Source organism: Hevea brasiliensis, chromosome 3, assembly GCF_030052815.1.
Source record: "Hevea brasiliensis isolate MT/VB/25A 57/8 chromosome 3, ASM3005281v1, whole genome shotgun sequence".
Classification (NCBI taxonomy): Eukaryota; Viridiplantae; Streptophyta; class Magnoliopsida; order Malpighiales; family Euphorbiaceae; genus Hevea; species Hevea brasiliensis.
In genome coordinates this window covers 108840456-108863373 of record NC_079495.1, presented here as the reverse complement: position 1 = coordinate 108863373, position 22918 = coordinate 108840456, and the positions used below count along the sequence as shown (strand labels likewise).

The 22918-nt window shown below is 34.6% G+C and overlaps 3 protein-coding genes and 1 non-coding gene across 4 annotated transcripts; all 4 read left to right on the top strand.

The window, feature by feature from the left end:
- The first annotated feature begins 2032 nt into the window (after positions 1-2032).
- On the top strand, positions 2033-3799 carry LOC131178452 (probable disease resistance protein At1g61310). Its single transcript, XM_058143417.1, has 2 exons — positions 2033-2049; positions 2734-3799. Exons 1-2 carry the CDS (start codon positions 2033-2035, stop codon positions 3797-3799), a joined length of 1083 nt encoding a protein of 360 aa, XP_057999400.1.
- A 98-nt stretch (positions 3800-3897) lies between these two features.
- LOC131178451 (disease resistance protein At4g27190-like) lies at positions 3898-6355 on the top strand. The gene is made up of 3 exons (XM_058143416.1): positions 3898-4972; positions 5459-5736; positions 5915-6355. The coding sequence occupies exons 1-3, from the start codon at positions 3898-3900 to the stop codon at positions 6353-6355; spliced, it is 1794 nt and encodes a 597-aa protein (XP_057999399.1).
- On the top strand, positions 5583-14944 carry LOC131178450 (uncharacterized). The gene is made up of 8 exons (XM_058143415.1): positions 5583-5736; positions 5915-6684; positions 7964-8800; positions 8931-9545; positions 13730-13905; positions 14193-14237; positions 14656-14728; positions 14849-14944. Exons 2-8 carry the CDS (start codon positions 6403-6405, stop codon positions 14942-14944), a joined length of 2124 nt encoding a protein of 707 aa, XP_057999398.1. The 5' UTR covers positions 5583-5736; positions 5915-6402.
- A 6758-nt stretch (positions 14945-21702) lies between these two features.
- Positions 21703-21809, top strand: LOC131178828 (small nucleolar RNA R71). The gene has a single exon (XR_009147837.1). It is a non-coding gene; the product is annotated as a small nucleolar RNA R71 (small nucleolar RNA).
- The last annotated feature ends 1109 nt before the right edge of the window (positions 21810-22918 follow it).

The window sequence follows — 22918 nt, the reverse complement described above, 5'->3', positions numbered from 1 at the left end:
CTGCTCGATTAGACCGGTCTGATTAGATTGGTCCGATCCGGTCCGATTTGATTCGACCGGTTTAATTCAGGGTACTCGAAATTAAATTTTTACTCTGCATTGAGATCAAAAACAAGGCCCAAAAATCTCGAAAAAAATTCAGAAAATTTAGAAAAATTTGTAGAATTTAAATATATTTTTAGTTTTACCACGTGGTTTTTAAATAAATTTTTAAAAATCATCAAAGTTTTATATTTTCGGAAAATCAAACTCGATTTCAAAAAATTTGAAAAATTTCAAATAATTACCTAACATTTAAATAAAATAAAATATTAATATCTACCCATAAAATAATTAATTTAAAAATTATAGGTGTTACAAAAGAATCACACTACTAATATATGATTAGTGGACTAAACAACCTATTTTCTGGCCTAGAGGTAATTATAGGTTATTTTATTTTTTGCTTATTTTGTCTCTAATCATTTATATTGAGAAAAAAAAAGTTCATATCCTTCTAGTGGGATGAGGTTCTTGACTGCTTGTCATTATAATTACATCCTTAATTATATATTTTTAATCAGAAGAAAAAATACAACATATGTTATAATTATAATCAAATAAAAGTATAATTATAAAAACAAAGTCTCTTTTTTTAAGAAAAAAAAATAAAGTCTATATTTGTGCACTAAAACGTGTAATAGGAGATTAACCATATATTCTTTAGATTTATATTTTAATATACAAAATAAAATTGATATTAAATTTATATTTTTTTGTTGTTAATTATAAAATTGAATCATTAAAGTAAAATTAATCATTAATCTTATTAGTTACATGAAAATCCACTTCACAATAGAATATGAGATGAATTATTACATAATTGTTTGATGAATTACATTAAAAAATATATATTTACAAATATTGATAAAGAAATTATTATGATTAATTAGATTTCAATTAATAAAAAATAAACGATAACTTTTATAATTTATTTATAATATCTTATTAACTTCTAATTAGAAATTTTATTATCAATTTATATCTATTTCATGTATGTTATTTTTATAAATTATATATTTTAATTGGACCTCTTAAAGGAATTACTGCCTTCATCACTGCACATACATCAAATAATTTATAATTTATAATTATTTTAATTTTGTACATTTAAATACAAAATTTAATTATTTAAATTAAAATTTAATATTTATTTTGGTTAACTCAAAAACAATATTTACTGAGTTAAAAATTATTTTTTGTTATTTTATAATAATATTAAATTTATGGTACATATTTATATTATGTATATGAATAAATATTTTTATATTTTAATGAAATTGTCAAAATTTAAAAAATATTTCCTTTTTAAAAAAAATTATTTTTTTTAAATGATTTAATTTTCTCTTTCAGTAGGAAAATATTTGCCTTTAACTTATTTCTTCAAGATCTCAATATATATATATATATATATATATATATATATATATATATATATATATATATATATATATATATATCATTATTCATAATAAATTTAAATATATTTTTATTTTTGAAAATTATATTAATATATATATTTAAATAATTATTTACTGAAAATTATGTATAAAATTTAAGCATTTATTTTTTAAAAACATTTTTTATAATTAAATATAAAAATTATAATAATGATACTTCAAAAATCACCACGTGGCATGTATACTTTTCTCTTTTACTTTGTTATCCTTTCTTTGTTATTACTAAATAATTTAAAAATAATAAAAATAATTTTTAATCACCTTATTTCAGATTTTAAAATTAAATAATATATATTTTTATATATTTTATCAAATACAAAATTATGCCAGTTATTATTGAAACTTTTATTTATTAACACTTTAAATAAAATTATAATTAATTAATAAATTTATTATTAACAAGATTTTATAATTTGATTTTGAAATATAAAATATAAAAAATAAATATTAAATTATATTATTATAAAATAATAAATAAACTATGTAATGCTTAAACAAAATACTAGTGATTTAGTAAGACCAGACTAGCAATAATGGAGATGGTTCACAGGTAAGTAATTGAGCAGTAAATTAAATTTTTTACATAAAAATGTATTATAACACTTAGCAATAAAAAGTTTTATTTTTTAAAATATATATTATAATGTGAATATAGGCAGATTCAATCTACCCTTTTAGATTCTAATGAAAAATAATTAATTATTTATTATGAATTCAAGATAAATAATTAATAATCTTACTTATTTTATATATAAATCCCATCATAAATATTATATCTCATGTATATGATGGGGTCTAAGAAAGATTTTCTTTAAATCGGAAGCCTCATTAGTATCCTTTAACTTCCCATTCATGATTTCTACAAATATCTCAGCAATCTTCTTTTTTTTTTTTTTTTATAATTGTAAAATGCATTAAGAAATAATCTTTATTTCTGTTGTTTTATTTATTTATTTATTGTTTGCAAATTACTTAACCTTTTGGTTTCTATTTATCATTTGATTTCAAAATAGTTTGTAGTTTATTGTGTTGTGTTAATTGTTTATTTCATTGCTCTTCTTCTCACCTCTCTTTGTTTTTATTTTCTTTGCTCATCTTTGGTGCTCACTTCCCAATCAAAAATAGTCCCTTCACAAAAGCAACAAAAGGGGATTGTGAGTTCCATTGCATCCAAAGTTTTCGAGCTGTTGGTTGATCCCATTGTGCGTCAGATCAAATATGTGTTCAATTACAGTGGCAACATCCACAAACTTGAAGAAGAAGTTGAAAAGCTCACGCATGCAAAAAAAAGGGTTGAGCACACTGTGGAGGAAGTTAAGCACAATCCAGTAGAAGAAGTTGAAGCTGATGTTCCGAGGTGGTTTACTAAAGTGAATAATGTCACTGAAGATGCTACTAAAATTCTTCTTCGACATGAAGACAAAGCAAAGAGGAGTTGCTTCATGGGATTGTGTCCTAATTTGATTAGGCGCCACCAGATTAGCAGAAAAGCAAGCCAAGCTTTACCAATCGTTGTTGAAGCCCGAGAAGAAGGAAATTTTGAGAAAGTTTCCTACCGCATCACACCACAGGGCATAGGGGCAGTCAAAGGTTTTGAGGCCTTTGAATCAAGAACATCAGCTGTGGAGCAAATCATGAATGCTTTAAAGGATGCTGATGTTAATCTCATTGGAGTGCATGGAATGGGAGGCGTGGGTAAGACCACGCTAGTGAAACAGATTGCTGCACAAGTCAGGGAATACGGAATCTTCAAATTGGTGGTTATGGCAACTGTAACTCACAATCCGGAATTGAAAAAAGTTCAGCAAGAAATTGCAGATTGGTTAGACTACAAATTTGATGTGGAGTCTGTTGAGGTACGAGCAGCTCGGTTGAGTGAGCGAATCAAGAGAGAAGAGAAAATTCTCATAATTCTAGATGATATTTGGGCAGCAATCAAACTGGAGGAGGTAGGAATTCCTTATGGCCTTGATCATAAAGGGAGCAAGATACTGATGACGTCTAGAAATCAATCTGTGTTGTTGGAAATGGGAGTACAAAGAGATGTCTTGCTTGAAGTTTTACAGCATCAAGAAGCATGGAATCTATTTGAGAAGATTGTGGGAGATCTTAAAGATTCCAACTTACGACCTATAGCTATTGAAGTCGCAAAGAGATGCACTGGCTTGCCCATTTTAATTGTACCAGTAGCGACGGGATTGAAAAACAAGCAAATGTTTGAATGGAACGAGGCGTTGGAAGGGCTTAAAAAGTTTGATGGCAAAGGAGATAAAGCGAGAGTTCACTCAGCCCTAGAGTGAGTTACAAATTTTTGAGAGATGAAGAGAGGTCTTTGTTCCGACTTGTAGGACAACTCCCGCCTCAGGGTGGGCACCTAATTGACTTGTTGAAATATAGCATGGGGTTAGGCTTGTTTAATCAACGCACCACACTACAAGCAACAAGAGATAGACTACTTAAAGTAATCAGTAATCTTAAAATGTCTTGTTTGTTACTGGAAGGCGACAACCATGAACAAGTCAAAATCCATGATGTAGTTCACCGCTTCGCAGCCTCAATTGCATCCAAGGATCATCATGTCTTTACTGCAATATATGAAACTGAGTTGGAGGAATGGCCGAATAAAGGCTTCTTTGAACAATGCACATCAATCTCCTTGCCATATTGCAAAATCCCTAAGCTTCCTGAAGTATTTGAATGCCCAAAACTCGAGTCATTTTTTATGTTTAATAATTCCTTGCTCAAAATCCCGGAGAATTTATTCAGTAGAATGGAAGAGCTCAAAGTCTTGGATTTGAAGGGAATGCACTTGTCACCACTGCCTTTATCACTTCAATACCTTGAGAACCTCCAAACATTGTGTTTGGATGGCTGTGTTTTGGAAGACATTTCTGCAATCGGAGAGCTAAAAAAATTGCAAGTTCTTAGCTTCGTTCAATCTACCATTGTTCGGCTGCCAAGTGAAGTAAGGAAATTGACTCGTTTGCGACTTTTGGATTTGAGGAGATGTCAAGGACTTGAAGTGATTTCGCCAGATGTCCTATCAAGGTTAGCCCAGTTGGAGGAATTGTACATAGGGGACGGCATTGCGCAATGGAAGGGTGAAGGACATGATGAACCAAGAAATAATGCTAACCTGTCAGAATTGAAGCTTTTGTCAAAGCTCTCCACTTTAGAGGTACATATCATGGATGCAAATATCATGCCCAAAGATTTATTTTCTGAAAAACTGGAAAGATTTAGAGTATTCATCGGTGATGAGTGGGACTGGGACTGGCACGAGTACGAGAGATATGCTGATTACAGAAGCTTAAGAACGTTGAAACTCAAGCTTAGTAGAAGCGCTCTGTTGGAGAGGGTAAAAGTGTTGCTGATGAAAACTGAAGATTTATATTTGGACGACCTAAGGGGTTTAAGAAGTGTCCTCTATGAATTACACGACCAAGGTTTTCCTGAGTTGAAGCATCTCCATTGTTAGAAGAGAGAATACAAGCAATAAAACAAAGGATTGTATATTTGTCTGTGTCTCATTTACAGAGATATTACATCTATTTATACATGAGAATATGAACTAATTTGGACAAGAATAATAATTGCTATAATTATGCTATACAAATCTCCTATAATTATGCTAATTGCTGTAATTATGCTACACAAATCTCCTATAATCATGCTAATTGCTGTAATTATGCTATACAAATCTCCTATAATCATGCTAATTGCTGTAATTATGCTAATATCCATGTTCAAAATAGCCTTGGTATTCATATCATAGACTGGATGATAATAGGCCATTCCACTGCTTTTCCGAGGTTGGAGTCATTATTTATTGACAATTTCATAATTTGGAGAAGATCTATTATGGGCCTTATATGGTGGGGTCTTTCAGCAATTTAAGAAAATTAAGGTGGGGAACTGTAATGCATTGAGGAGTCTCTTTTCATTCTCTATGTTTAAAGGCCTTGGGAAGCTTGAAGAAGTGGATGTGAGTAGTTGCGAAATTATGGAAGAGATAGTAGTTGAGGAAGGAAAAGATGATGAGGAAATTAATTTGATACAAATACGATCCTTGACGTTGGATAATCTACCTCAACTTACAAGCTTTTGTTCGCAAGGCCAAGAGAAGGGGTGTTCTGCATCCCAAAGAAAGCAAAAGGAAGCAGCAGTTGGTACAAGCTCTAAAGAAATTGTATGCGAGGACGAGATTGAAGCTCCGTTGCCACTTTTCAGCAAAAAGGTTTGGTCCACATCTTATTTCTGTTTTCCGACTTATCTTTTTTAGACATTTTATAAAAAATTAAAAATAATTCATTCTAGATTAAAAAGTAATTTACTCTAATTCTTTCTAATATTTTATTATTTTTCATATTTTGCCATTCTTTTTTTTTAATTGAAAATAAAAATTATGCCTGCAGATTGGATTCCCTAATTTGGAAGATATCAAATTGTCTGGGATTAATGTGAAAATGATATGGCCTAATCAACATATAGAATCATCTCTATATATTGAAAAATTAACGACCTTGATTGTGGATGGCTGTGGGAATCTAAACTATCTATTCACATCCTCTATTGTTGGAAGTCTCGCACAACTGAAAACACTTGAGATATGTGAGTGCAAATCCATGGAAGAAGTAATAATTGCAGAAGGAGAAGGTGAAATGATGAGCAAAATGCTATTCCCTAAACTACACTCGCTGAAGCTCAAAGGTCTTCCCAGAATTGTAAGATTTTGCACAGCTAACTTAATTGAATGTCCCTCCTTGAAAGTGCTGCGGGCAGATAACTGCCCTCATCTACATGCTTTTCTCTCTACTTGCACAAGCAAAATGGATTGCACAAGCCATTTTCAATAGCTCTAGGTCTACCACATCTTGAATTGCTTAGCATAAATGGATGTGGGATGGAGGAAGTCGTCGCTAAGGAGGAAAGAGTAGAAGCGATTACCATTAATCCCAAGTTTGTGTTTCGTGGACTAAAGACCTTGGTCCTTCGTCAATTAGAAGAATTGAGGTGTTTTTATTCAGAAAAGCACAGTTTAGAATGTACACAGCTAAAAACTTTACGTGTGTATGGCTGTAAAAAATTGAAAACTTTCAATTCAGAATCTCAAGAAATACTTATGGATGGGCAAGAGAGCCAATTGAAGATTCAAGTTCCGCAACCCCTTTTCGCATTTAGAGAGGTACGATCACTACTTTTGAATAATTCCAGTCATAGTTTATGGACAAATGAATACCATTATTGATTATATCTAGAATGAAATAGCAGTCTCCATTTTAAGAATTTGCTGAAATTTACATATCCTTTTTAAGAATCCGCTTACACGTAAACACCACAAATTATTAATTTTTTCTAACAGCTGATGTGGCATAATTTTCCCACAAATTTAAAATTAAAAAATTCAAAGCATTTAATAGTAGAAAATTACCTGTTGTCATCCTTTTTATTTTAATTTACAAGTTTAATTAAATTGTTGATATATCAACAATTTAATTAAACTTGTAAATTAAAATAATTTACCTGTTGATAAACTTGTAAATTACCTGTTGTGGCATAATTTACCTGTTGATACAACAAGTTTAATTGTTTAATTAAACAATTTACAAATTGTTGATACAACAATAATTCAATTGTGGCATAATTTACCTGTTTGTCATCCTTGTATTCCAAAATAATTAAATAATTAATTAACTGATTGAAAAGTTGATTGTTCGGTGCATGATTTCATTGCACAATTTGCCCTTGAATGAATACCAATTTCCTTGTCTGCTAACAAAAAAAAAAAAAACTTGTTTGCTTTCTTTTCAAAGGATGATTGTTTATTTATTTTTTTTTTTAATATTATAATAGTATGTTATATAATCTAGAACTTTGAGGTTTATATATATATATATATATATATATATATATATATATATATATATATATATATATATATATTTTAAGATCTGTAAATTTTCTGGAAGAATTTGGTATAATACTTTAATGTCTCCTGATTTTTATTACTTTAAATAATAGAATTTAGTAATATTTATATTTATTATTGAATTCTTTTATCAATGTATTATTGTTAGCCCCTAATGAAATTTATCCAATATTTGGAACAGAACATTGTTTGAGGCTATCGAAGTAATATGTTCTTTATCACAATCATATAGGGTCTGTCTCTCTGATCTCAATGAAGACCTTTGAGAAATTACTGCTCAGAGAGTATGTTATAATTTCTCTGTAAAATTGAAAAATTACATGAAAATTAAATGGTTTTGTTTCCTCATTAGCTTTCTTTCATTAGGGAAATTGTTCAGTGCGTGATTTCATTGCACAGTTTGCCCTTGAATGAATGCCTTTTGCTTTATTTTTTGTTTTTCAGTTACGATCACAAGTATAGTCAACTTGGAACATCAATTTAACTTGCATAAATGGAACATCAATTTCTACATTTTTTTTTGAATGATTTACAGATTGTTGGCAATTTGGAGCAATTAGCGCTAAACAACGAGGACATTGCAATGATACAGCAAAGCCACTTTCCAATAGATCTCTTTTTCAAACTAAAAATTCTTCTTTTGCAAAGCTTTTATGATGCTTCGGTGAATTTGCCCTTTAATATTCTTCAAAAATTCCCAAATTTGGAAAAGCTTGTTTTAAGCGACTGTTATTTCAGGGAGTTACTCCCACATGGTGTTGTTGGTGAGGATGCAGGGGTTCTCTTGCAGTCACAGATACGATTCTTAAAGTTGGATTTCCTTCGTAATATAAGGCATATATGGAATCAAGATTGCCAACCTGTCCCATTTCTTCAAAATCTTGAAACCCTTGAAATATGGAGTTGCGATGGTTTGACTAATTTGGCACCATCCTCTGCAACTTTCAAAAATCTTACGATTCTGATTGTGTGGAAATGTCAAGGATTGTTGAGCTTAATATCATCTTCTACTGCTAAAAGTATGGGCAATCTCACCACAATGATCGTAAGAGAAAGCCATAAGGTGGAAGAAATTGTGTCAAACGACAGAAATGATTCCCAATCCCAAAGTGAGATTGTTTTATGGAAATTAAGAACTTTGAAACTTCTCTGCTTAAAAAGCCTCTCAAGCTTTTGCTCATCAGCGAATTGCACGTTAAAATTTCCGTCTTTGGAAGAAGTAATTGTGACACAGTGCCCCAAAATGAAGATTTTTTCTCAAGGAGCCATAAGCGCACCAAAGTTAAAGAGAGTAAATTTGACAGAAGAAAGAGATAAATGGCGTTGGATTGGAAACCTTAATTCCACTATAATACAATTGTATACAGAAAAGGTTAGTTCAATATAATCTACCCATCTCCTAATTCCTAAATTGTGTGTGCCCCATTTTCTTGTAGAGAACAGCTAGATAATCGAAGTAATATTTGCTTGTATAATCACTATTCATTGTTCTGCTTTGGTAGGTTGGATTCAGTGGCCTACAACATTTGGAACTCTCTCAATTTCCTGAACTAAAAGCGGTATGGCAAGATAAACTTCCATTCAACTTCTTCCACAATTTGAGTAGGCTGGTTGTAGACGAATGTATGTTTCCCTCTAGTTCTGTTCCCTCTGGTCTGCTACCCATTTTGAATAATCTGGATAAGCTTGAGGTAAGAAATTGTGATTTTATGAAAGAAGTTTTTGGCACGGAATGGGAAAATGCCAACAGTGTTGTTGGGCATTTGTCCAAGTTAAATGAGTTGGACCTGATAAATCTTCCAATGTTGAGGCGTCTCTGGATTGAAGTTCCTAACGGAATTTTAGATCTCAGAAACCTTAAACTGCTCAAAATCCACAATTGTAGCAGCTTGAGAAACATATTTACTCCGACCATCTGTTCTAGATTGGAGCAACTCCAAGTGCTTGAAGTGAAAAGTTGTGCCATGGTTAAAGCAATCATCACAGAAGGCGTAGCGAAGGAAGAATCTATGGAGGAGATCATATTTCCTCTACTGAACTCCATTACTCTCGAGTCCTCGCCCAACTTAATCAATTTCAAATCTGGAAGTGGTACTGTTGATGTGGCCCAACCGCAAGTGCACGGGTCGTACAAGTAATATTGAAAAGATATCGTTCCCACGAGGAGTTGTGTTAATGATTGAATTTTTGATATAAAAAGTTGACTAAATTGAAATTAAAGCAATAAATTGATGGGTATTGGAGTATGAAATTTATATGTGTAAAATCAATAATCTATTCAACCATGTATTAATTAAACTGAAATTGCATCAATTTGAAATAAGCAAGATGAAATATGGCAAAATTTAAAATGGCAAGCAATAAAATTCAATTAGAAATTAACAATGATAAAAAGGCGATTCCGGAGTTCGGGATTTCATATTCGAGCTATTTTGGGATTTCAAATTGGTTATCCAATCTTGTGGAACTTACGGGTTTTAAGGAGATTAATTCTTAAATCCTTTGAATACCCTTTTGAGTGAGACAAAGAGTGCCTTAATCAATTTAATCCTACTTTCGTGGAGTTAGAGTTAATTAAGACCCATTAGGTTCTTTAATTAATCTGTGAATCCTCTTAATCCTTAGCCTATTTCTAGGTCTAAGTTAATTAAGTCCAATTTCTTGATTATCTATCACAGGGCCTTCTCCTTTCGGTGCCTCAACCATGGATTAAGAACATCACTTAATGGGATCCTACACTAAGCATGTCATTAAGCACACAAGAAATGAATAAAACTCATTAAGACCACAAAATATGGATTACCCAATCAAAATCCACAAAATATCTCAAATATTACAATCCTTACTCCAGAATCTAAGGTAAACTACTCACTATCCATAAGGTTTACAAGATATTCTGAATTTATAAGGAAATAAAGCTTTAATCTAAGCTAGGAAATAAGAAACTAAACACTAGAAATGTAGGAAAAATGTAAGAAAAGAAAGAAATCTCAAAATCTCATTGGAAATGGTGTGGAAGGTGAATGTGACCCTTCAGCTGCTGCCTCTCCTCTTCCTTTCCTTTTATGCTCCTTCTCTCTTTTTAAAATGGGAAATGGGACTATTTATACATTTTCTGACATGGAGCCCTAAAATGGTGTGTTCTAGGAGGAATTTTCTGAGGGAATCTTCTGCCAGCTCATTAATGAAACCTTTGTGGGACTGCATAAGTGAACTGCATAAGTTATGCAGTCCCTTATGCAGTTTTCGGTTGTTTCTGGTTCACTTATGCGAAACTGCATGACTTGGCGCATAGGTTATGCACAATTCCGTGAAAGTGCATAAGGGAGGCGTGAATCTGCATAAGCCATGCACTCTCCTTATGCACCATTCGGCAGGTATTGGAACAGTGATTTTTCTCCTTATGCAGATCTGCATAGCTTATGCAGCAAGTTATGCACAATTTGGTCAATGCATATTTCAGCTTGAAAACTTGTTTTTGACATCTTTGGCTGTAGAAGTCACTCCTCAATGGCAAAATTTCTCTTCAGTCCTTCAAAAATACCATTTTTCCTACAAAACAAAGTAAAAATTACAAATTAATCCAAAATTGACAATTATGAAAAACTAACTAAATAACTAATGAAATTAGCTAAAAATAACTAATAATAAAATAAAATGGCTATGAAATTAGACCTAAATGACTATGCAAAATGTATGCATCAAATACCCCCAAACTCAAGCTTTTGCTTGTCCTCAATCAAACTTTAAAATGTGATGCAAAATTTTTAGGGGTGCCTTATCCAAAGAGCTATGAAAATCACCTATTAAAGTAACTTAACACACCTTCAGCCATACCAGCAATCCATATACCCATCCTTCAAAATGCAAAGAATTTAATGCTTATCCAAGCTTTCACCGCTTAGCCATCAAGTCAATTATCATTCAAAATCCCCAAACCAACCAATCAAAAGAGAGAGTCATACTCAAAAGGAATTCTAGGACAATCAATAGGCAAAGTGTCTCTATATAGAATGATGGAATTAAATGAATAGATAATTTTTCCAATCCCATAGGCAAATTCCCTACTCCTATCTCCACTAATGTAGCAAGTACTATCAAGAGATCAAAGGTCTTTTTAGGGATGTAATGGGGCCATGGGGTTCAAAATGAGGCTAAGAAGAAAGATGGGTAAAAAAGATTCAAAGCATGAGAATATTTTCAATTTTTGAAACATAAGGTACACTTCTTATTTTATTATATTTTTTTCTCTTTTTTTTTATATATATATGGGGGAGAGAAATACACAATGAGGATTGTCAAGTGCTAGCATAGTTTACAAAACACATAAAAATGAAGGGACATTTTGATACTTTAGCTTGTATTTTGCATTTTCTTTTGATGATTGTCCCTAAAATTGCCACCCCCAAACTCATTTCTTTTAATACTTTGGGTGGATTTCTTTCAATTTGAATGATAATAATGAAAAGTACATATACTAACACTTTTACAAGATGACAAGCATTTCTTCTCCCTTTTATTGTATTTTTTTTTCTTTTTCCTTTTTTTTTTTAATTTTTTGAATATGTACCTAATATTATAAATAATTATTCTCATGAAAAGGGTTGGAGTGTTTGGTTCATTGGCTAGGTAGCAATAGGGGATTCAAGAAAGATTAGGACTAAAAAGGCTCAAAGGGGTTTGCAAGGGTCAATTTTAATTAGGAAAAGGGCAAAAGGTTTAAAATGAGAAGGTTTAAATCAAAGAATGCCTAATCATCTCTCTTTTCAAGTACAAGCTGGTATTTCGCCTTGAAAGGTTTAGAAAATTTGTTCTAGGATTGGTGAGACATCATTTGACTACCTTATATCCAATAACTCCCTCTAAACACTCCAATCTCTAAAGGACTAGTTGGGTGGCTTTTTGGCTAAGAAGATATAGGCAAGGGATAGACACTTCAAAACCTTGCACCTCTTAGGAAACTTTCAATCCACAAGCCCAACTAAAGGTAAGTCAAATCACTCTCATAGGCACATTTTCAATACTCAAGGGATTTGGCAAAAGATTTTAATGCATGATGCATGATTCTTAAAAATGAGTAATGCACTAACTAAATGGAGGAAGTCTATTTGTCTATTTGTGTGCAATGTGTACAATTTCTAAGTGATGTATAATGTGTATGTAAATGTGTAATGTGTGTAAATGTGTAATGTGTGTAAATGTGTTATGTATATGTATGTAAGGATGTATATGTAAAATATTTACAATATATGTAAATGGAATGGGATGAGATGCTCCTATACAAAATGTGAAAAAATGAAGCAAAAATCAAAATGTGCACCAAAAATCAAAATGTGCACCCCCAAACTCAAAATTAGACATTGCCCTCAATGTCTCAAGCAGTATATTACCAAAACTCAAAGCAAGTAATAATTACCAGGAATTGTGAAAGTTAAGAGCAAAAAGAAAGAGTTACCTGGTATAGAGCAGATGAGAATTCAAGAGATAATGGGGATGCATAAGAAGCTGCACAGGTTATGCAGAAGAAAGTATTGTCCAGAACAAGTGCATAAGGGAGGTGCATAAGCTGTGCGGTTCTGCATGAGTGGCAATAAGGACTGCACAAGCTATGCAGAACATCTGCATGAGGGGATTCACAGCCTATGCAGTTCTTGCATGAGTGGCATAGAGGACTGCACAGGCTATGCAAAATATTTGCATAAGGGAATTCACAGCCTATGCAGTATATTCAAAAGCTGCTGCATGATGATTAGCAAGGAAAAATGTGCAACCACCAGTAGAAGCATGCAAAAATATACAATGTATGGACAATTATGCATAAAAGGGCAGTAAAGGCAATGAAAATCAATGAAAAACTAATGTAATTGCCATCCAATAGAACTTTAAGAAAAACAGAATTCAAAACAAACTATAATTGTTTGAACATATTTACAAAGAAAAAGTCTTACAATTGAACAAAAGTAAAACAAAAACTAATTTAGTTCTATTGTTTTGCCCTTGTCCATAGATGTTGCTAAGGGGCTGGTTGCATCTGACTGCTGTCGAAATGATGGTGCTGGAGGAGGTGATGGAGGTGGAGGTGGCATTCCCAGAAAAATCATGAGTTTCTTCATCATCTTCTTCAATTCTTTCTGCTTGTCCCTGGTTTCCATGACAAGGTCAAATAGGTGATCATGACGATCCTTAAGGGTATCAATCCTATCCACAAAGTATATATCATCACTAAGCCTTTCAAGATAGGTGAATAAGGCTTTAGTGTTGAATGCAGGAGGGGCTGTGGATGAGGAGGGTTCAGCTGTAGGAGGTGTGGGTTGTGCGGCTCTTTGGGGTGTCTGTGCGCATTGAGGGTGGGGTAGGTTCAGTAGAATGCTGTGGGACTGATGGGACAGGTTGGGCTTCTGGTTGTGCAATGGGTTCAGTTTTTGTTGCTGGTTGTGCAATGTCAGAATGTGGCAGGTTGAATCCTGTTTTGGATAGGTGTGTAGCATCAAAATATAAGGTGTCTACAAGTGCTGGTATTGGATGCTCTTCAGGATTAAAACCAAAATGCTTGGCTATGACAGTTATGAGCCCACCCAAGACAATGTCACCTATGGATTTAGTGGCAATATGCAACACATGCTCACAAAAGAAATAACCAGGAGAAACCTTGACCTTGTGAAAAGCACACCATAACATGAATAATTGATTTCCCCAAAGACTGAACTAGTCCCTCTCGCCCAAAATAGTGCTAGGAATCAGTCTATGAATAAAACTTTGTGCAGGGTCATGTATTTGAGAGGTTTTGATCCGCCACAGAAAAGTCCGAGGTTGGTTTGTGATAATTCTCCAAAATTGAGCAGCATTCCAAATACCCTTGTTTGCTACCTCTACTCCTGTATATGGCACTCTAAATAGCCCATCAATTGCAAACCCAAGAATGCTATGAAATTGATCCAATGATAACTCTCTATTTTGCCCCAAACATCTAAATTTCATAGTTGGCTTAAAATCTACATCATGCAATTTCAGGGTGGCAGAGAATGAGGAAATAAATTCCAAAACTAAAGCTGGATAAACAATTTCTTGCTTGTGCACAAATTCCATCCAACCCATACCATCAAGATAGGCAACCACATTGTCAAATAAACCAAGTGATTGGAGAGACTCTGCAGAAATATACCTAGTGGGTTGCACCCTCCTTTCTTTAAGTCTCTTAAAGGTTGCCTTGTGAGTTGTATCCTGAAGGGGCCAGGGTAATTTTGATACCTGGGATGCTATTGATGTTTGCTTTTTACTGGAAGAGGGTGTGGAGGCTGAAGTTTTTGGATTTTTGGGTGGAGGCTCTGACATTGGGGTGGTGGGTGGTTCTTTGCGTTTTGAGAGAGGAGGTACAGAAGCAATGGGTCGCGTAGATTTCGACCTAATTTTCCGCTTGTAGGTGGCTGTGGAAGGTGGTGGGGGTGTCTCTTATGGAGGGGAATTGGGGTTGGGAGGTCGCATTGACAATGGCGAAACTTGGAGAGGAGAAGTTTAAGGGGAATGGGGAGGTGACTCCATTGGTTCCCGATAGTGAGGATGGAGGAGATGAGGGCAGAAATGAAAAATGTAGGGAGAAATTAGGGTTTATGCGATGAAAATGCGAGTGGAGAAGAAGGGGAGAGGAAGAGTTATGCCGGAATAAAGGTTGTGGGAGGGGAAAAGGGAATGAACAGGGATATCGGGAAGTGGAGGTGGGAAAAAAATGCCGAAAACAAATTTTTGATTTGAACAGGGCATGTGTTAAGGCTGCATAAGTGAAAAGTGAGTGTGCATAATTTATGCACTCTCTTATGCATGATTCGGTGGGTGATAAAAAAGTGTGAAAAACTGATTATGCAAGAGTGCATAGCTTATGCACTAACTTATGCAAGTTTCGGCTTGTTTTGGATTTCAGAGAAATAGGTCATGCAAAAGTGCATAAGTCATGCACTCTGCTTATGCACTTTTCGGTGGGTTTTGATTTTCAGGGTTTGTGGTTATGCAGAAGTGCATAAGTCATGCACCCTCCTTATGCAGGTCTCGGCAGATTTTGGTGTTTGGAAAATGTGGTCATGCAGTTGTGCATAAGCTATGCACTCTGCTTATGCACTTCTCGGCAGGTTTTGAAATTTTGGGTTGGTGGTCATGCGGTTGTGCATAAGTCATGCACCCTCCTTATGCAGGTCTCGGCAAGTTTTGGGATTCAGAGTTTTCGGTCATGCGGAAGTGCATAAGTTATGCACTCTGCTTATGCACCTCTCGGCAAGTTTTGGGTTTTGGGGAGTGTGGTCATGCGGAAGTGCATAAGTCATGCACTCTGCTTATGCACCTCTCGGCAAGTTTTGAAATTCAGAGTCTTTGGTCATGCGGAAGTGCATAAGTTATGCGCCCTCCTTATGCAGATTTCAGCAGAGGAAGAAAATGCAGGATTTGAAGTCATGCAAAAGTGCATAAGTCATGCACACACTTATGCAAGTCTCGGCAGATTTGAAATTTGACAAAAATGTGGCTATGCAGAGTTGCATAAGCTATGCACTACCTTATGCAGTTTGCAACAGAGATGAAAATGGCAAGAATTGTGGTTATGCAGGATTGCATAAGCTATGCAGTTGCTTATGCACAATTCAACAAGATTGAGATTGCAATGGAAAATGATTTGCAAGTGTGAAAAATACCCTAGAATGAAGAAATATAATTCTATTAAGCATAAATCATGAGAAATTATCACCAAAAACACATCAATATATACAAAATCCATCAAAATTACATCACACATGCTTGTAAAAGTGAATCCTGCATAAAAGGCATTTGTGACCCATGCCATTTTGACTCAAATTCTGCAAATCAACATTTAGCACATTAAAACTCAATAAAATCTGCATAAAGTTGCATTTATCCATAAATGAGAATGGACTCCCCAAGTCATGCCAAGAAAATGCAGCATGTCCATCTTAAATCTCACAACCCAAATAAGCTCAAAACTACAAAGATGACCCACTTACCACCATATTAACATTAAAAGCACATATACTTAAAAGTTACACACCCAACCTCACCAAGAACATAAGTCATCTGCTGCAGACCCCCTCTTTGCTGCAGATTTCATTTTTCCTCTGCATAAACCAGATAACAGCCCCTGCACAGGTTATGCAGTAAAAATCAATCAATTTGTAGGAGATTTAAAGAACATAATTTCAGGTTAAGGGTCACTCCCCAGCAGTTCACCAACCTTCCTCCATTGAAATACATCTACAAGGGACAAGATTCAACAATGTCAAAAATTGAATTTGGGGAGATTTAAGATAAAAACAAAAGCAATGAAAGTAAAAGTAAATCAGCAAAAGCAAAATAAAAGGACTTGGGATGCCTCCCAAGAGGGCTAATTTATAGTCCTTAGCTGGACTTTTCATGTATTTCACTGAAAAGAGGTGAGGGATTGGAGAGCTTGTAACAGCTTGCTCCTTTTATTGGGTCTCCAGTTATGTAATGTTTCAATCTATGCCCATTGACCTTAAAATTCTCAGATTTTTCACTCCAAATTTCAATTGCTCCATAAGGGAAAACCTTAGAAACTCTATATGGACCAGTCCACCTTGATTTAAGTTTTCCAGGGAACAATTTCAATCTTGAGTTGAACAACAAAACTGAATCACCTTCTTTGAATTCCTTTTTCCTAAGATGCTTATCATGCCAAACTTTAGTTCTTTCTTTGTAAATACGGGCACTTTCATAAGCATCCATCCTCAATTCTTCAAGCTCATTAAGTTGCAATAGTCTCTTTTCACCAGCTTGCTTAAGATCAAAATTCAAGGTCTGAATGGCCCAATATGCTCTATGTTCTAGCTCCACAGGTAAATGACAAGACTTACCATATACCAACCTAAAGGGAGTAGTTCCTATAGGGGTTTTGTAGGCAGTCCTATATGCCCATAAAGCATCATCTAGTTTGATAGACCAATCTTTCCGAGAATTGTTCACTGTTTTCTCCAAGATATATTTGAGCTCTCTGTTAGAAATTTCAACTTGACTTGAAGTTTGAGGGTGGTATGGGGTAGCTATCTTGTGCACTATACCATACTTCCTCATTAAGCTCTCAAATTGCTTATTGCAAAAATGGGAACCCCCATCACTAATTATAGCCCTAGGAGCTCCAAATCTACTCAAGACAAATTTCTTCAAGAATTTCACTACCACTCTAGCATCATTAGTTGGAGTTGCAATAGCTTCCACCTACTTTGACACATAGTCAACTCCAACTAGGATGTATTTATTACCAAATGAAGGAGGAAATGGCCCCATAAAATCTATTCCCCAAACATCAAATAATTCTACTTCAAGAATATCATTTAGGGGCATTTGATCTCTTTTTGACAAATTTCCACTCCTTTGACATTTATCACATTCTAACACAAATTTCCTCACATCCTTAAAAAGATTTGGCCAAAAGAAACCAGCTTGCAAAATTTTACCAGCTGTTTTAGAGATTCCAAAATGTCCTCCATAATCAGAAGCATGGCAATGATGTATAACACTCTGTGTCTCCTCATCAGGAATACATCTCCTTATTAAACCATCACAACATCTCCTTATTAAACCATCACAACATCTCCTAAAGAGTAAAGGATCATCCCATCTATAAAATTTTACCTCATGCAAAAACTTTTTCTTTTGTTGCCATGTCATACCTAGAGGCAAAACTCCACAAGATAGATAATTCACAAAGTCTGCATACCAAGGTAATTTAGCAACAAGAGAGAAAAGTTGTTCATCCAAGAAAAACTCATCAATAGGGATTTCATCCATTTCTTCATCATCCAATTTCAACCTACTAAGATTATCAGCAACTACATTTTCAGCTCCCTTCTTATCTCTAATCTCCAAATCAAACTCTTGTAGCATCAGAATCCACCTAATGAGCCTAGGTTTAGCCTCCTTTTACGAGTAAATACACGATATTGCATGATCTGAAAATATAACCACCTTTGAGTCAATAATGTAAGGTCTGAACTTTTCCAATGCAAAGACAATTGCTAAAAATTCCTTTTCAGTTGTTGCATAATTTGTTTGAGCCTCATCCAATGTTCTACTAGCATAATAAATAGCATAAGCCTTTTTGTCCTTTCTTTGACCAAGAACAGCTCCAATTGCATAGTTGCTAGCATCACACATAATTTCAAAAGGTAAGCTCCAATCAGGTGGTTGCATGATTGGTGCAGTGATAAGAGCTTGCTTCAACCTGCAAAAGGCATCCAAACACTCTTGGTCAAATACAAATGGTATGTCATGACTTAGCAAATTGGACAAAGGTTTGGCTATTTTAGAAAAATCCTTGATAAAGCGTCTGTAGAACCCGGCATGTCCTAGAAAACTTCGAATTCCCTTGACATTGGTAGGAGGAGCCATCTTCTCTATCACTTCAACTTTGGCTTTAACAACCTCTATTCCTCTGTTAGACACCAAATGTCCAAGCACTATCCCTTCCTGAACCATGAAATGACACTTTTCCCAGTTTAACACAAGGTCAGTATCTGCACATCGCTGCAAAACTTTAGAAATGTTAGCTAAGCATATGTCAAATGAAGATCCATACACATAAAAGTCATCCATAAAAACATCCATTATATCTTCAATGAAATCTGAGAAGATTGCCATCATGCACCTTTGAAAAGTGGCTGGTGCATTACACAACCCAAATGGCATCCTCCTATAAGCAAAGGTTCCATATGGACAAGTAAAAGTGATTTTCTCTTGATCATTTGGATGGATAGGGATTTGAAAAAAACCTGAGTATCCATCTAAATAGCAAAAGTAAGAATGCCTAGCCAATCTTTCTAACATCTGATCAATGAAGGGAAGTGGAAAATGATCTTTTCTAGTGGCAATATTTAATTTTCTGTAATCTATGCACATTCGCCAACTAGTCACTGTTCTGGTGGGAATTAATTCATTATTTTCATTTTTGACAACTGTTATTCCACCCTTTTTTGGGACAACATGTACTGGGCTCACCCAAGTCTTTATGCGAGATAGGGTATATAATCCCTGCATCAAGCAACTTCAAAATTTCCTTTTTAACAACTTCTTTCATATTTGGGTTCAACCTCCTCTGATGTTCAATAGATGGCTTACAATTTTCTTCCAAAATAATTCTGTGCATGCAAAAGTGTGGGCTTATTCCCTTAATGTCATCTATGGTATATCCTAAGACTTTCCTAAATTGCCTCAACACTCTTAACAACTTATCAGCCTCTAAGGTACTCAAGTTTGCATTTACAATTACTGGATAAGTGTTATTGGTGCCAAGAAATTCATACCTGAGCTGAGAAGGAAGTTGCTTAAGTTCTACCTTAGGTGCATCTTCTTCCTTGAATGATGGTTGCTTAGATTCTGCTTTTTCCTTTTGTGTGAGTTGAAAAACTGGAGCAGAAATGAATGGTGGACTACCCTCTAAGTGTTGAGCATATGCAGCCACATGAGGGTTGTCATAGTCTATGCCTCCTCCATGAACCAAACAATTTTCAAGTGGATCTTCTGGATATTTCTTTCTGAAGTGTTCTTCAACCAGCTCATCAATGATATCAACTCTCAAGCAAGTATCAGCTTCAGAATGATGCTTCTTCATAGTGTTATTAATATTGAAAACCAATTGCTCTTCACCAACTCTAAGAGTCAATTTTTCTCCCTTAACATTAATCAATGCTCCTGCTGTAGCTAGAAAGGGTCTTCCCAAGATAATTGGAATATTAGAATCCTCTTCCATGTCCAAGATGACAAAGTCAACAGGTATATAGAACTTTCCAACCTTCAGAGGCACATTCTCCAAAATCCCTTCAGGATACTTAATTGATCCACTACTAATCAAGAGAAATGTGGGTTGGTTTTAGATCTCCCATATTGAGCTTCTCATAAATGGAGAGGGGCATGAGGCTAACACTAGCCCCTAAATCACATAAAGCTTTTGTAGAACATGATTCCCCAATGTGGCATGGAATTGAAAAACTCCCTGGATCCTTGAGCTTTGGAGGAAGTTTCCTTTGGAGGATAGCACTACATTCTTCTGTCGAAGCTACAGTTTCATGATCTTCAAGTTTCCTCTTGTTTGAGAGAATTTCTTTTAAGAATTTTGCATAAGAGGGCATTTGTGAAAGAGCATCAATAAAAGGCACATTTATGTAAAGCTTCTTCAAGACCTCTAAGAACTTCCCAAATTGCCTATCAAGCTTGGCTTTTTGAAATCTTTGTGGGAAGGGAAGTTGTGGCTTGTAGGGCTCAGGAGGTATATACTTCTCTTCCTTCTCTTCAATTTCCTCTTTACATTTTTCTGCACTCTCTTGTTTTTCACTCTCATCAGTTTCTTTCTCATTTTCTCTCTTCTCACTATTTTCATTTTTCTCATTTTTTTCACTATTCTCATTATCTACAACTTTCCCACTTCTTAAAGTAATAGCTTGACACTGCTCTCTTGGGTTTTCTGGTTGACTTGGAAGTTTTCCAAAAGACTTGGTACCTGAGGAAGATGCTTGTTGTGCAATCTGATTTTCCAGCATTCTGTTATGTGTTTGCATCTGTTCTAGCCTTGCTTTCATCTCTCTCATCTCCTCATCATGCTTAGTTTGGTTAGCAAGAATCTGTTGCAATAAAGCTTCAGTGGTAGAACTTTGTTCTTGCTGTTTTGGTGGAGGATTCATATTTTTCTGCTGAAAATTAGGCAATGGTTGCCTATTTTGCTGATACGGAATTCCTTGTTGCTGTTGTGGTTGAAAATTCTGATTTGGAACTTGATTTTGCTGATTTCCCCATGAAAAGTTGGGATGGTTCCTCCAAGTTGGATTATAAGTTTGAGAGTAAGGATTCCCCATTTGTTTGTTTCCATAATTACCAACATATGCAGCTTGCTCTCCATAATCTACTCTACAGCTGGTAGTACCCTCTGCATAAGCAACTTGTTGTGAACTTCCAGATGATGATGATGAACTAACCAACATATTCAAATCTTCCATCTTCTTAGCCAAAACATTTGTAAGTGCATCAAACTTTGCATTAATCATGTTGAATGGATCAAGGTCATACATTCCAGCAGCTTGCCTCTTTTGAGTTGGAGCTGGTCCTCTTGGACTACTCCAAAGATGAGTATTCTTTGCAATTTTCTCCAATAGCTCATAAGCTTCATCTTCATGCTTCATAATAAATTCTCCTCCTGTTTGAGCATCAATAATCCCTCTGATTGCAGGAGTGACATTTGTGTAAAAATTCTGATTTATCATCCATTTTGGAATGGCATGATGTGGGCATTGTCTCTCTAATTCCTTCCATCTCATCCATGATTCATAGAGAGTTTCATCTTCTCTTGGTCTGAAAGCTGTCATTTGATTCCTCAATTCTTGAGTTTTTCCAGGTGGAAAATATTGTGTAAGAAATGCATCAGTGAGTTGCTCCCAATTTGTAATGGAGTTGTGAGGTAAAGAATCAAGCCAATCCAATGCTCTATCTTTCAAAGAGAATGGGAATAGCTTCAATCTTGCTGCATCATCAGACACTCCAGGTTGTTTTTGCATATCACAAATCATAGCACACTTCTTCAGATGTGTGTGTGGATTTTCAGAAGGATGTCCCCCAAATTGAGAGTTTTGAATCATTTGAAGAACTCCAAAATCCATCTTGTAGCTATTTGCATCAATTCTTGGTCTTGCTATGCTTTCTCTCAAGTCATCAAAACGAGGAAAAGCATGATCCATCATACTTCCCCTAGGCAGATTAGCATTTACAACTTCTTCCATGGGCTGCATTTTCATTGTTTCGATCATTTCCAGCATTACCACCAATTCTAATTCTTTCATTAGCCATGTCTGCTTCTAATTCAGTTTCTCTCAAAGCTTCTTTTCTTTTTCTGGTTTCTTTCTTATTGGCTTTACAAAATTTCTCAATTTCAGGATTGAACAATAAGGATGTGTCACTTGTGCTTCTAGCTCTTCTCATAAAAGATTAAAAGTACCTGAAAAAGAACAAACAAACACAAAAAAAAATGAAAAGATAACAAAGATAAAACTAAAAACAACTAAAATAATCAAGAATTCAATCTTAAACAAACAACTCCCCGGCAACGGCGCCAAAAACTTGATGTGGCCCAACCGCAAGTGCACGGGTCGTACAAGTAATATAGAAAAGATATCGTTCCCACGAGGAGTTGTGTTAATGATTGAATTTTTGATATAAAAAGTTGACTAAATTTAAATTAAAGCAATAAATTGATGGGTATTGGAGTATGAAATCTATATGTGTAAAATCAATAATCTATTCAACCATGTATTAATTAAACTAAAATTGCATCAATTTGAAATAAGCAAGATGAAATATGGCAAAATTTAAAATGGCAAGCAATTAAATTCAATTAGAAATTAACAATGATAAAAAGGCGATTCCGGAGTTCGGGATTTCATATTCGAGCTATTTTGGGATTTCAAATTGGTTATCCAATCTTGTGGAACTTACG